The sequence below is a fragment of the Lampetra fluviatilis genome, chromosome 31 (genome assembly GCF_964198595.1).
Source record: "Lampetra fluviatilis chromosome 31, kcLamFluv1.1, whole genome shotgun sequence".
Classification (NCBI taxonomy): domain Eukaryota; kingdom Metazoa; phylum Chordata; class Hyperoartia; order Petromyzontiformes; family Petromyzontidae; genus Lampetra; species Lampetra fluviatilis.
In genome coordinates this window covers 1631395-1647475 of record NC_136305.1, presented here as the reverse complement: position 1 = coordinate 1647475, position 16081 = coordinate 1631395, and the positions used below count along the sequence as shown (strand labels likewise).

General features: G+C 48.3%; 1 protein-coding gene across 1 annotated transcript; it reads right to left on the bottom strand.

Moving 5' to 3' along the window:
* Positions 1–8775: 8775 nt before the first annotated feature.
* Positions 8776–16081, bottom strand: CIRSR (corepressor of RBPJ and splicing regulator). Its single transcript, XM_078870744.1, has 8 exons — positions 16015–16081; positions 15045–15052; positions 14631–14692; positions 14480–14528; positions 13766–13883; positions 12802–12908; positions 11839–11924; positions 8776–11407 (listed from the first exon to the last, which is right to left on the bottom strand). Exons 1-8 carry the CDS (start codon positions 16079–16081, stop codon positions 10234–10236), a joined length of 1671 nt encoding a protein of 556 aa, XP_078726870.1. The 3' UTR covers positions 8776–10233.

Below are 16081 nucleotides of genomic sequence, written 5' to 3'. Positions count from 1 at the left end.
TGGCTGCCTTTGTCTCCCTAATGTTGATGTTTACGTTCTGCACCAGGTTCTCATTTGAGGCTGAGTCGATCTAGGGGAGGCCCAGGACCGGTTCAGATAATCGTCACTGCTATTTGTCGTTAGTGGGCACCGAACTCGGGTCGCCGGGTTCATAGCGCAGCGCGCCAACCACTGCACCACCGCTCCCAGCACCACCACCATCTCGTACACCACCACCACCCAACAAACGTGAAATTTAGTTGAGTAAAACACAAAACAATTCTAATTTAAATATAATCATAATACATTGAATGCAACGTTGTTAGTTTTTGATTTGGGTTCGCGTTAGCCTCAGAGGTAGTGTTGAGGTTCAACCCGTGGGTGAATGCGGTCACGACGTTCATGATGATCACCCCACGGCAGAGGTCGCAACCGGGTACCCGATACCCGTACCCTACCCGATACCCGGCTACCCGTACCCGGCCGGGTACGGGTATGGGTACCCGTTTGCGACCCTGGTGCGGCCGGGTACGGGTACGGGTAAGGAATCAAAACCCGTTTGCGACCTCTGCCCCATGGGGTGCCATCGGAGGCGCAGGTGAAGGCGGTGGGACACAGCTTGGATCCGTGTGGACTCGAATGCGCTCGCAAGTCCGCGGGTGCCGCCAGGCCAGCCAGGGGTCGGCCAAGCTGCGGCTCTTCCAGCACTGCTGCTTCATGTCGTTATCGATTCAGGGACAACGTCTCGTATTCACCACAGCGCAATTCGGCTCTTGACATATTTAGGGGGTTTCTTTTTTTTTACCGAATTCGAACAAAACATTTCTCTGGTTGGTGTTTTGGTTCCCGACCCGTGGACCAGAATCACCGGTCAAGCGCTCTCTTTGTCGCCGACTGTCTCCTCTCGTACCACGAGGACCGCATCATGTGTCAACGAATGCTCATTTCGACTCCGTTAGAAGCTTGCAAATAACATAGCCACACGGACCAAGATACGATTTAATAATATTAATAGTACTGTGTACACCGTATCATGCGGACTATAAGAAATACACCCGAAAGTAAGACGCACCTCAAACTTTGTGATATTATCTCAATAAAGCGATGCAAATAATGCCACGCACGCACGCGCACGTAATGCTACCGGATTATAAGACGCACCTCCAACTTGTGAACCATCTTGGTCACTCTATTGCTTCACGACGGCCTCCCCACGCCGCGTTGGTGAATGGGGGAATGTTTGGCCATACTTACCCACGCTGGTGAGCGCGAGTTTGTGAATGATGGGGGGGAGGGAGGGAGGGGGGTGAGTGGGGATCTCCCAGGACGGGTTCAGGCATCACGCGCCACTCACGTTCGCCGTGACCAGGAACCCCAATCCAGCTTCATAGCTCCGGTTCATCGAGCAATGCGCTAACCACTGGCCTGGATCAATTGCTCCTGCCGCTGCTGCTGCTGCTGCTCCCCAGAATGCATGTATGTATGTATGTTGAACTTCTTTCGCGCCGTACGTAGCCAACCGTGCAGAGTCGCCTTGCCCACAGCCAGCTGCTGCCCGACGTCGCTGGGTGGTTGACGCCCACGTGGCTGATGGACTCTAAACACTACTCTTTAGATTGGCTTTCCCCCTCCTCCCCCCGTAAGATAAATGTTAGACTTGTACATAAAGATTGTGTTATTTGGGGTCGGATTAGTGGTGGGGGGAGAGGAGTTGGGGGAGAGGTGGTGACGCTCTGGGTTCTGTGGGCTCCCCGCACACTCCACTAAGTGTATGCGCGCGCGCACAGAAGGGCCCTTGAAGAGAAACAATCGCCGTGTTTTATCTCCTCCCCCCCCAACCCTCCTCCTCGCCTTTATTCGCATTCTTCTTCATATAAGTCGCCTCTTTTCAGCCCACTCTCTCGAGCCTCGGTGGGCGGGAGCGAGGCTGAATGACCACGGCTTGCCTGCCACACAGAGGGAGATGCTTTTCACAGAGACCCCCGTTTCTCCCCGTCTCTCTCGCTCTGTTTCTCTCTCTCTCCCCCCGTGTCTCTCTCGTTGCCCCTCTCATCGCCTCTCTCCTGTCTCTCTCCCCGTGCATCTCCCTCCCCGGCTTATTGCCTCTCTTTTTTTACGATCAGTGGAAACAAGAAGATGCTCGGTGTAGTCGGCATTTTGCTTCGTTCATCATTTCGTAATTTTTTTAAAATAATAACTTTGCTTTATGTAAACTCCCACCTCTCGCTCTCTCTCGTTCTGCACGCAGCCCTTCTCGCAGTCCGACGGCCTCCGACGGGTAGCTCATATCAGCATGCAGAGCTCCCCGTCATCTGCCACCGAGCACACGGCCTCCTCCATCGCCATCTGTGCCTCTCACACCATTCTTTCCCTACATCTCTCTGAAACCCAGCATCTCTCTCCATCCGCATCTATGTCTGCCTCTCCACTTGTATATCTCCCCGCATCTATTGTTGTTTCTCTCTCTCCACGTGCATCTCGCTCACTCTCCCCTTGCCTCTATCTCTTCCTCCCCCTCTCTTTTCCTCTCCCTTCACGTGTGTCTCCCTCCCCCCTCCTCCGTCTCTCCTTGCCTTTCGCCATCCGTCGTCTTTCACTCGGCGGCGACGCTACCCGGTGCGCAGGCGGTGCAACTGCACCGGGGGTCTCGGGCCGGAGGAGCCCATGGCAGCCTCGAGACGCCACTGGTCCCATTCCCCCAACTCGCCGCTCTCAATGCAGCCGCGCCGCACGCTCACTGCACGCGCACTGCTCTCAGCTCTTGTCTACGACCCAAGACAACGAACTGTTGGGGCGAGTGCTGCTAGCGAGTAGCATCTATGAAGGCCGGCACGGCACACACGGGAGTGGGTGGCAAGCACTACGCCCGAACGCCTTTGTCTCCCCAGTGGCGATGCTTACTACACAGCGCACCAGGTACTCATTTGAGGCCGAGTCGACCTAGGCGAGGCCGAGGAATGGTTGAAGATATTCGTCGTTGATGTTGGTGGCCGTGAGCGGGAATCGAACTCGGGTCGCCGGGCGCATTGTGCGCTAACCACTGCACCACCGCTCCACCCATTCATAGAAATTGTTTAGTTTGAAGGGGGGTGGGGGGGGTGATTGAGAGGCGATGGGTGGAGGTGAAGGGGTCGTATTTTAGTCTCTTTCAAAGGAATTCACAAGCGGCCTCCACGATACCCTCAATGAACTCTTCTCGACACAAGCCAGACCCTGTTACTGAACATCACCGCTGCTTTGCTGTGCCTAAGGTCTCATCGTCGTCATCCTCATCAGCCATAATGGATCCGCCGCTGGATGAAGGCGGCCTCGCCAAGCCACCGTCACCTCTCACGATCCTGCGATGTATCAATCCACCCAAGGGTCTAACGGCCAAAAATTGGTTTCAAACACCAGAGTTCGATTCGCGGCCACGGGTAGCAACGTGAGTGGAGAGTGAAATCTGAACTGGTTGCTGGCTCTGCCCGCTTCACTAAAACCGAAATGACCAGCGTGGTGAAGTATGGTCAAACAACCCCCATGACCGATACGGCGTGGTGAAGCCTTCATCGCGGAGTGGATTGAGCTGTAAATGATTATCCTCATAAAGGCAACGGTTGGGTGGAGTTGGGGGGCTAAATGTCACCCGGAACAGTCCGGAACACCCCGACGACAATAACAGCGAGGCAACGCATCTAATAAATATTTTAAAAAATCATGTTCATAGCATTATAGCCACATTATATGATCATTATGCATAGGCGTGCCATGAACTTTAGTGGTAGTGCCTTACGCCGATAATCACTACTCCAAGACTTTTCCCGACAAAAACCGAGTGAGAAATTAAACCCTGGCGGAGGTCACACACCGTGCGTTGTCCACAGCCTTTTGTCAACTCACTGTCGCGAGACTCACACCGCACGGGGTCACACACACACACACGGCGGCGGTGGTGGAGGGGGGGTACCATCTTCCCTGCGGGGCGATGTCTCGCTTTGTCAAAGGCAAAATGACCCCCCGCAGCAGCGAGGGTCGCACTCTGAATGGGGCAGAACAAATTGCCCAGTGGCTCCTGCAGAGATGCAGACGCACGCACATACAGACACACGTACATACACACTTACATACAGACACACTTACATACACACTTACATACAGACACACTTACATACAAACTTACAGACACACTTACATACAGACACACTTACATACAGACATACAGACACACTTACATACACGCAGAGACACATTTACATACAGACACACTTACATACAGACATACAGACACACTTACATACAGGCAGAGACACATTTACATACAGACACACTTACATACAGACACACGTACGTACAAACTTACAGACACACTTACATACAGACACACTTACATACAGACATACAGACACACTTACATACAGGCAGAGACACATTTACATACAGACACACTTACATACAGACATACAGACACACTTACATACAGGCAGAGACACATTTACATACAGACACACTTACATACAGACACACTTACATACAGACACACGTACGTACAAACTTACAGACACACTTACATACAGACACACTTACATACAGACATACAGACACACTTACATACACGCAGAGACACATTCACATACAGACACACTTACATACAGACATACAGACACACTTACATACACGCAGAGACACATTTACATACAGACACACTTACATACAGACATACAGACACACTTACATACACGCAGAGACACATTCACATACAGACACACTTACATACAGACATACAGACACACTTACATACACGCAGAGACACATTCACATACAGACACACTTACATACAGACACACTTACATACAGACACACGTACGTACAAACTTACAGACACACTTACATACAGACACACTTACATACAGACATACAGACACACTTACATACAGGCAGAGACACATTTACATACAGACACACGTACATACACACTTACATACAGATACACTTACATACAGATAGACACATTTACATACAGACACACGTACATACACACTTACCTACAGATACACTTACATACAGATAGACACATTTACATACAGACACACGGACGTACATACTTACATACAGACACACTTACATACAGACACACTTACATACACGCAGAGACACATTTACATACAGACACACGTACATACAGACACACTTACATACAGGCATAGACACATTTACATACAGACACACGTACGTAAATAGACAGACACACGTACGTACAGACATACACACTTACATACAGGCACACACTTACATAAACACACGTACATACATACATACACAAGTACATGCACAAATACAAAGATCCCCCGTATAGCCTAAACAGACTGTTGGGGCAAGCGAGCTCCTATGAAGGACTGCAAGGCACACGAGGGGGTGGCCAGCACCACGACCGGTCGCCTTTGTCTCCCCAGTGGCGCTGTTTACACACCATACCAGGCCCTCATTTGAGGCTGAGTTTATCTCGGGGAAGCCCAGGGCTGCTTCAGATAATCGTCACCGACATTGACCGGTGAGCGGGAATGGAACTCGGGTCGCCGGGTTCACGGCGCAGTGCGCTAACCACTGCGCCACCGCTCCCCGCTCACGCAGACACTCGCACACATGGACAAAGACAAAGACGCCCCGTGTAGCCTTCACAGACTGTTGGGGCAAGTGCTGTTAGCGAGTAGCACATTTGAAGGCCGGCACGCATTACACCCGCAGCGCACATTCTAGCACACAAACGCGCGCACACAGGTCCCTTTACAAACGGAATTCAACTCGTGTTCCCATCATTACCTAATTCATGTCCCATACAAACTAAACTCACACTCACTCACTCCCTGCACGTGTCAATATCGAACACAAAAAAAAACCCGAGACGTGTCCGGGCAAGTGCAGTTAGCGAGCGCCTATTAAGGTTAAGACCGCTGGTTGGAGTGGCCATTATATTGTGGACAATATCTGGCCCAACTTTGCCTCTGTTGTTGAAGTTTAGAGACGGCAACGCATCAACAACACCTTAGGGTGGGGGCTCAGACCTGCCTCCAGATACCGGTTTGCCACCGCGCTAATCAGAGGTGCGAGTGGAGGACACTGAACATTGAACACAAAAAGGGGTTCTAAAGAAATGAGTTCAGGTGTTGGAGTCCACATACTTATCTTTATCAACTCACCGCGGGCTAGAGATGATGATAACATCCCATGAGCATCAGCTCGCACTGCCGGGAGAGCGCGGGGCCTGTGTGCGTGTTGGCTGCAACGCGAGTTGGTTAAGTTGCAGGAGGCGAAGTTGGATGGTTGTTATCTCAGGACCGTGCAGGATGGCGACGGCTTGGGAAGGACTTCCTCCAGCAGTGGATAGATCATGACCGATGATGATGACGAGATAATGGGGGGAAAGCTGAGCCGATTTTAAAATCTGTAAAATCTGTAGTACCACAACTATGAACGGGGTCGCATGCACATATATATAAAATTCAAGGCCGTAGCCATGGAGTCAACATTGGGGGGGACCAAATATTCCAGGGGGTCTGGGGGTCCCCCCCCCCAGAATTTAAATAAATTTGAAAACTAATTTTCTGCCTAAAATATTTTAAAAAATCACTAATACATGGGATGGACTTATTTTTTACAATAATGTCTAATAGTGTATTGTATTACATTGCTCTGTTTTTCTTTTTTACCTTTTATTGTTTCATTGTATGCAATGGCAGAGATTAGGGATTAATAAAGTACTACCATAACCACAATAATATGAACAGAAATGAAGACAAGTCCAGATATTGTGGCCAAGGTTTAGCAAATTGTTGTTTTTATTTACATAACATAGCAATGCATATTTTAAAATATTTTTGATAGCAATATATTGGGGGGGGATATTTTGAGCATATTTGAATATTGGGGGGGGGGGGTGTCCCTCCCAATAGTCCAGAGTTCGCCTGCTTAAACAAATGCCGCTTGATGACACTGGTCTGGACATCCAAGAGGCTGCTGGACCGAACATTGTATGTGGATGTGGAGACGTACCGATGGAGTTCTTTTGTTAAGTATTGAGCTGTAAACACAGCGTACAGGCCTCGTGTCGCCTCCTAGCGCGCTAGAACAGAATAGCGCCCCAAGCTAAATTAAAAACACTCGTCAACAACACTGCCTGAGAATAACAACAAATATACAATCGACGTTTCGGGCAAATGTAAAACAATTTGAGCGAGAGCCCGGGGCCGGCCCAGGACACTATACAGTAGTGTATAGTGTAGTGTTTCGTGTAGTAGTGCTGGAGTCTGTGGCCAGGCAAAGGGAGGTTCTAGACCGCCACTACTCACCACGCTGCTGTAGTGTATAGTGTATATTAGTGTATAGTAGTATATAGTGTAGTAGTATATAGTGTAGTGTATAGTGTATATTAGTGTATAGTAGTATATAGTGTAGTGTAGTAGTGTTTCGTGTAGCAGTGCTGGAGTCTGTGGCCAGGTAAAGGGAGGTTCTAGACCGCCCGACTCAACACGCTGCCGCCGCGACCCTCACCAGGACAAGCGGATTGAGACACGAACGAACGAGAGCGAGGTGTCGGTCAAAACACTTCATTTCATGTTGCCTTAGCGGCCACATAGACCACCTCCCTCGTCATGATGTTCATCACAAGAGGCAACGTGATCTGGGTCTCGCCTAGGTGGATTCAGCCCGAAACACGACTATCGTTCAGAACACACATTGCATCACCGCCACACACATCAAATTGCATGCGCACAACTCTCCCGCTTGAGCTACAAAATGCTTGAGATTACCTGCATCGCCGCATCTTCAAAGGGCGCCCGAGTCTTGTAAAAGTAGGACGCTGCCAAGCAGCGACTTTCGCCATGGGTGGTGTAATTGCGCTGTTGTAAAACGCTTGTTTCAGAGTCCACAAACTTCACTGCTCGTGTCGATCCATGGCTACAGACCCCAAACTCGCTACGCTCCAATCTACAGCTGGACTGCAAATGCCGGAGGTAGCAAAACACGCGATTTACTCTCCCATCGATCACTGATATTTACCTGTACGTGGGCAACAAGAGGCGATTTGAATGACTGCATCTCGTGCAGAGAAGGGACACGTATAAACCTGTTTGGTCAGAACGTAATCTGCGACGTGGATTCGTCCCTTCGAACCCGCAGTCCCCCTGCAGATACAACTCGTGTCAGTTGCACAAAGACGCAGCGGTGTTTCATGCATTTCAAGGGGATTGTAAGATACGATGTCCTGGTTTTCCCAGGATCGCCCTCTTTTTAAAGTAGCTGCCATTGGAAACCGGTAAACTTTCTTGAGAGATTAACAGACACGTTTTGTTTTAATAAAGTGAATAATAATACCACGCAAGACAATTCGTACACAAGCACTCCCCCCCCCCCCTTCTACTTTTGTGATTATTGTTACCATGCAATATCCAGGGCTTTTTGGCTATCAAAAGTTGGTAAGCCTAATAAACGTAGAGTAAATACGTTTCCAGCAAAGTTATGTTGCTTGATAAATATAGGTTTTTAAATTGCATTTTGGAGTGCGATTAACCCAGTCTGAGCACACGAGACAGAATGCACCCTCCGTCTCTTCAGATATTTGGAAGCTAAGCGGAAACGGTAAAGAGATTGCAGTGGTTTGAATCGGCGACCACCATGCACAACAGGTGGTACAGGCTGTACTTATACGCTCCCCGCCTGCACCAGCCGGCACGGACCAGCACAATGAACGATAGTCAACCCCCCCCACCGCCCCCCATGACCTGCACGGCATAGGGAAGCCTTCATCCAGCAGTGGATTGACAGAGGGCTGTACTTGTAGAACCTGGAGCACCCCGAGAGAACGCTATATAAAGACTGATCACATAGGGCCCACGAGAACAAGGCTGAAAAACACCTGGAATGGACCAATGGAGGTCCATTGCGATATTCCAGGAAATGAATGTATACCGTTCGTCGACTTCTGGGGGAAAGTTTTTATTTACAAAGATAGTGCTTTTGATATTGCCACGACCACAAACTACTGTACTACACGCTACGACCATTGACAACTCCACATTTTAGTTACAGAGGTACAAATCTTGACTTAAAGCTTTCGTGACTGCAGGAATTAATATTCTTTGGATCTTTCGGTAAAGCCACGTAGATAGGTTCAAATAAAATGTGGATTTTTTTTTCATTGAACATATCTACGTGACTTTACCGAAAGACCCAAAGAATATGCAGAGGTTAAATTTTAATTCACGTTCTACTAGAGGTATGAATTCCCCAAAAATGTTGTACATTTACACAAAGATTACTCACTAAATCTGTACAAATATTAACTTTTTGTACAACTTTAATAGAAATTAAAACGAAAACACCGAAAACCCTGGTTGTGTTAGGATAAACAGAGCTGTCAGTAAAGCCATCATATAATGTATGACCTTCCTTACATCCAACTCAAGACTTTACACTACATTGTATAATCCGCATGTTCCTACGGGGTGCCATTCCATGTCCTCACAACACAAACGAATACAAACCTATAAGCACCAACACAGAGTACACTGCAGGAAAGGGCACAATCCATTCACTCTACGGATCACACAAGGAGATTGACAGCAAACAACCAACGTATTCTTAAGTCAGGCCAGGACTTGACCGTTGCCATCTTACTCAACAACCCAGCTTCATATGGTCAATCTCGCCTGTTAATCTAATGCGCGTGCCATTGCACGTGAAGACGGGTCATATTTGTGGAGCCGATGCTGTGAAAGAACACATTGAGAGGAATCGCTTGAGAAAACCCTGTGACAAGAAAAAGCTCTCAGGAGGGTGTGACCTGAAGAAGCTTCCAGGACACGGAGCAAGACGGCGGCCATAATGCCAAACTACAAGCGGTATGACCCAGCAGGACATGAAAAATATTCCGAGCACAACCGTGGCAACCCACGCGGTACAGAGGTCACTAATTAGACAAACGCCAAGGATGTTAATCCGGCAATTATTTTATTGCTGTTGTCGGCTCCCGCCTTATCACGACTCCTGCAGCTCGTGTTTGCCGCCACCAGTTTAGTTTGTTGTCCTTCCCCCGCACCTCCGATTAGCACGGTTGGTTACGTACGGTGCGAAAGAAGTTCAACGTACAGACGTACACGAGGCCTCCTCTCTCAAAACCTATCCTTGCTCGCAGCCGAGTCGCCCCGAGGCTCGACATCGCCCGCCTCTCCCCGCTGTCTCCGCTGTCGCCCCCGATACTCCGCACCATGCCTGCTCCTCTCACTCTCTGCTTCTCTTCCGCTCTCCAACATCACCTTTGTGGTTATTATCTCTCTGCTCTCCCTTGTCTCTCACCTCTCTCTCCTCACCCCTGTGTCTCCGCTCTCTCCCATCTCTCCCCTCTTTATACTCACTCCTGTGTTTATCCTCTCGATCCTCACCTCTGTGTTTACTCTCTCTATCCTCACCTCTGTCTCTCGTCTCTCTATCCTCACCCCTGTGTTTACTCTCTCTATCCTCACCCCTGTCTCTCCACTCTCTCTGTTCACCCCTGTGTTTACTCTCTCTATCCTCACCCCTGTCTCTCCACTCTCTATCCTCACCCCTGTGTTTGCCCTCTCTATCCTCACCCCTGTCTCTCCACTCTCTCTGTTCACCCCTGTGTTTACTCTCTCTATCCTCACCCCTGTGTTTGCCCTCTCTATCCTCACCCCTGTCTCTCCACTCTCTCTGTTCACCCCTGTGTTTACTCTCTCTATCCTCACCCCTGTCTCTCCCCTCTCTATCCTCACCCCTGTGTTTGCTCTCTCTATCCTCACCCCTGCTTCTCCCCCATCTCTCCTCACCCCTGCGTTGACTGTCCCTCTGGTCTCCCCTGTCTCTCCCCTCACCCACGTGTCTCCCTTCTTTCTCCTCACCACCACCACCACCTCCACCTTCGCCGTGCCTGCGCCCATCTTCAATCCTACGATGGCTTCCTGCTCCTTCGCCCCATTTTCCGCCACCCACCGCAGGCTCCTGGAACCTCGGCCAGCGGCTGCCGCTCGCGCCTCCCTGCTCGTGCCGCGACGACCCAGCAGGCTGCTCCATCGCGCCGTCACTCCGCCTGCCGTCGGCGCTTTGCGGTGGTTCCGCGCTTCGTGACTCCGCTTCTCCCTTCCGCTTCTTGCGAGCGCTCTCCTCTTCCGCGTCGCTGTCCGACCCGGAGCTTGAAGATGACGACGATGACGACGACGAGGTGCTGCTGCCGTCGTTGGATGGCAACTTGCTCTTCTTATGTTTCTGATGCTTGCACCTCTTCTTTTTGGTGTCGGACTGGGAGTCTGAGCTCTCGGTGTCGTCGGAGCTCGACTCTGCTCTGCGTTTATTCTTCTTCCCCTTGCTCTTCTTCTTCTGTTTGTTCTTCCTCCTCTTCTTGTCCTTTTTGGTTTTCTTTTCAAGGCGGTCGAGTTTCCTGCAAAAGGCAGGGACAGAAGCCGCACGTAAACAAGGCGACGCCTCAAGCGGCACTTGCGCTACACCGCAAGGCACGTGGCGATTCTCCCCACTCGCCATTCAATTGTAGCGGCGACCATTTATTTCAAGAATCAATTCTTTGTAGCAATTTGGTAGGTGCAGGGTTAAAAAAAAACAAATGGCATTCAACGTATCGTATAAAAATCCAAAATAATCAACATGCATGCGTCATTTAACATATCACGCGTGACATAATCAGTTGTAATGCATTGTTGCAACGTTACGTTCCTATCAACCAGAATGAACGACGTTAGTAGCGAAACACATCATAAATAAAAAAACAAACCATCACAATCGCAGACGAACAGGCAGGCGGCGTCGCCGTTGACGGTGTTGCTGGGTAAGGAGGGTGGCGATCGCGACACTCACCTCAGCAGCTTGCGTTTCTGCTTCGTCGTCAGCGACTTCAAAAACTCCACTTCTGGGTCTTCATCCTCCTCACTTTCGATCAATTGCTGCAAACAACAAAACGCGTTTTGCGTGTGGAAAGTGGTGCCGCTGGTTCCTGGCGAGCCGAGTTCGCTCCCAGGTCACGACCAATTTCAACCGACGTTAATTTGCGAAAGTCCCATTGAGCCAGTTAGCCAGCTAAGGTGCAAAAGAGATCCGTGGTGCATCAGTACAGAACAACAACATGAAAGTGAACCAGACAGAAGAACAGACAACAACGGAACAGAATGCGTCAAGAGGTGCTGGAAAAAATAGCGCGTAATGAACAAAAACAATACAATTGACAATCTACACAAGCATAGTGCACCTAAAACAGGAAGACTGCACTAAAAACAAGGATGAGGTAATGAATGTTTAGCGATGTGTGTGAGGTGAAGTGAACATATCAGTGACAACTGCAACCTGAACTAAGCCTGGGCTGGGCTGATTTGGCTTAAAATGAAAACCTCATGTAGTGGTGTGGTCAGCATCATCCCCGGGGAGACAGAGTTTCCCCAAAGTGCGAGATTCTGGCCCCATTACCCCCTCGTGTACCGTATCGCCCTTCATAGGCACTCACTAACAGCACTTGCCATCAATGTGGTGAATTATCTGTGCGTGCGTGCGTATGCCGCAATAACATACTGTATGGTTAGTGTACTGCACACAAACCCTGCGACCAGATTACCATTCCCAGCCATTATTTGAACCAGTCCTGGGCCTCCCCTAAGTCAACTCAGCGATGATTGTGCAGTGTAAACATTGGCAATGGAGAGACGAAAGATTGTTGCTGGCCAGCCCAACCCTCTAATGCGCCGTGTAAAAGCATTTGTCGAGGCTTGCGAACAAGCCTCTACAAGAGTTCTACATGGGGGATGTTGGTCTCTCGTGTGCCGGCGTTACCTGTGAGGGGTCTGCCGCGTCACCCTTCCTGCCCAGCACACACTGCTTGAGCGCAAATCCGCTGCTCCTCATCTCCACCATGAGGTCAGATGGGTGCATGGCCGGCTCTGTGGGCGACACAAACCGACGTGACGTCACGCGATGCCCAAGGGGCAAGCAGCAACATTTGCCCGGCTCATTAGATGGGGGAGCACGCCTGTGTGCCTCCATCGTGAGGCTTTCTGCTTCTAATATAGAAAATCAAACTACACTCACCGAGGCAATTGTTCGGAATTCATTCAGCTGTATTAAATGTTTGTGGCATAGCACAGCGATGCAATGGTGTTGTGCTGTGCTGTACTACTCACTGGCATCACGCCAACGTCTTGCACATTCATTATCATCAGCCATCAATCAGTATACTACCGCATGAAAGCCTCCCCGAGCCGTTGCCAGCTGTCATGGTCACACAATGCAACAATTCATCAAGCTAAAGCACACGAGCTGATCTCAACGCTGTCTCCAGAGTGGACAGCATCTCAGGAGTGTCACATCCGTTGGCTGCCTGTCCATCGTTCGTCTCAATCGCCATCCATCATCACTTTTCATGCTGTGCTTTTGCCAAAGCCCACTTACTTTCCTTTAAAAGTCAATATTACATCTCTAACTTGCTTATGCCCCATAATTCATTGTTCATGTTACTGTTCGTCTTGCACATTAGATTACTGCATGGTTTTCACATTTTGTTATCTGCACTGAATTCGTCTAAATATGCTCATAATATTTTGGTCTTCTTGCACAGACCAATACTATTTTACCGTGCATTTGATTGCCTTTTCTGCACAGGTCTCCACCACGAGACTAGCTTTTGTCGAAATTGCCCTTCACTTCATTATCACTAAAATATGCCAATCAGTGCCATGCTGGTTTGGTTACCGGTGCCGTATTGACGTGGTGTGATCTAGAAAGGGAAACTCGTGCGCACCTGGCTCATCAGTAGTGGCGGATGTGGCATTGATGCCGGAGAGGCCGTAGAGAGGGCACTCGCGGTCCGTATTCACGTGACCCCACTTGTGGCACTTGATGCAGCGAACGTTCCGCACCTGCGCACCGCATCCACAATGTCTGGGTCAGTGACTTGAAAAATATTTTTGCAACTGACACACGAATATATATTTCTTGTTATCACTGTGGTTAATAGTTATGTGCCAACTACTCCCCTCTGCAAATGATGCAGAAATTGTTCAGTGAGAAATTAAGCACTGTTCAGCGTCTGCGGTGCACTGATCTCTGCAACCCCTGCCACTGCCATTGGGGGCTGTGTGCTGGCTCCACCACAACCGATGGAGATAAATAAATGCGAATTTTCCCCGTGTGTGCTCGTAGCAGTTAGCGCACATCACTGTAAACCCAGCGACCTGGGTTTGATTCCTCTTCACGGCTACCATCAGTGGCAAATTATAACTGAAACTAGTCTTAGGCCTCCCCTACATTGACAAAGCCTTAAATGAGTAACTTGGGATGGTGTGAAAACATCAGAACTGGGGAGAAAAAGATGGCCGAGCTCGGTCTCAGCCACACCACCCCCTTCATGCACCAAACCAGGCTTCCTTGCTGCTCCCTAACAATACTTGCCCCATCAATCTCTGTGGGCTACATGGGAATCTTTGTCTGTGTGTGTGCATTAGTTATCCATCACCTGAATTCCGAAAGGCTGGTCGCGAATATTGTCATCGTCCTTTGCGTACCTGCGACAGAAACACAGCTGGTCACCAAAGGCCACCACACCAGAATGCAAGATGCAATTTGCGCAAAGATCGCATACTTTCACCGAACATCTGGGAGCTTACTTTTCTCTCGGAGCCCCCTTCTGCCACTCAAACTTGTACTCCTTTTCTCCTCCTGTCTCCTTCTGTTGAGAGAACCACATATGTGAACCATGAGGTCATGCACAGGGAAAACAAAAGTATTTACGTCATTGAATATGGTATAATGTAGTCATTTAAATAAACGTTTAGTTGTCCGTGTCAATAGCATATACAATGACAAAAAACAATCCCACCTGCTCCAGTGCCAGGAGCTCAATGCAGGATAATTAAGTTGGGAAAAATATTTCCGTGGAACGGTGGGTTAAATTGAATAACTTGGAAGTTTTGCTCTTCATAAACAAGGGTATTTGGAGCGTAGTTGAAGTACACGTAGCAACATGTAACCACGCAACGTCAAATAAAAAAAGTGAATGAAGGCTTGAAAATAGCACTTACTTCCTCTTCTGCAGGGATATGTCAGAACAGACAGAAGTGTGAAACACATGTTAGTTTGTTGTATAGAAAAATACATATTGCAAATAATGGCTTTATAAAAATTAAAGCTAATTACAAAAAACCACCAAGGCAAGACCTAGCATGGGGGCATCACAAAAACATATTTGTTTATTATCTCTGCTCAACTCTGCTCAATTTTGCATGATGTAACTCACCTTGGAAAATGTGTAATTATAATAATGTTGAACGTACTTGTAATTTAAAGCAACCAAATACCAAACTGACATATTTATGGCGAAATGTCATATCCGTGCATTTTTTTATTGCACCAAAACACTGCTTAAAGTAAGATGCATCAGTGCACCCGCAGATCATAAAATAATAATTTCGCTATGTTGATTTATACGTGTAGTGGTTTATTATTTATGAATCGCAAGGGCTTTCAGGATCGCGTTATACAAATGCGAACAATAAACAAGCTTGACAACTTAGTTTAGCTGAATACATAAACACAAAAGATGCTCCTTAATAATAAACAGAGCAAGTGAACAAGGGCATTCAGCCAAAACTAGACATCTTTTCCACTCCGTGACAAAAAGCCTTCTTTAATCTTTAATATACTTTGTAATATAACTGAATTTGCAACAACTGAATGTTAACATTTTGGAGTCTCTCGATCCTTAAGCTGGGTTCTTCCGTGCCAGGAACATTTTGTGGTGCATTGCTTCAATTACCTTTGCCATGGGCTGAGATTAGATATTTCACTCATCAATACCATATTAGATGGGTATAGAGTTATTTGTGGACAGAAAAAATGAATTACTGTATGCGAAAGCTTTTTTCTAATAAACGTATGGGTTCTCACACTTATTATTATTTCGACTGAAGCCTCAAATGTTTGCCAAAATTCCTACGGGTAAACTTCTAAGATAGGATATTTAACTCAACACAAGGGAGTACCATTTCTTACCTTTGTAGGTGCCTGGTGGCGCCTCATACATGAAGTTTAGTCCATTCTTCACACGTTCATCTCCCAT

Coding starts and splice junctions, on each gene's coding strand:
- CIRSR (XM_078870744.1), bottom strand. CDS start 16,081: ATGGGAGATGAACGTGTGAAGAATGGACTAAACTTCATGTATGAGGCG. Junction 11,925..12,801: donor ACGCGGCAGACCCCTCACAG/GTAACGCCGGCA, acceptor TGTTGTTTGCAG/CAATTGATCGAAAGTGAGGA. Junction 11,408..11,838: donor CAGAAACGCAAGCTGCTGAG/GTGAGTGTCGCG, acceptor TGCCTTTTGCAG/GAAACTCGACCGCCTTGAAA.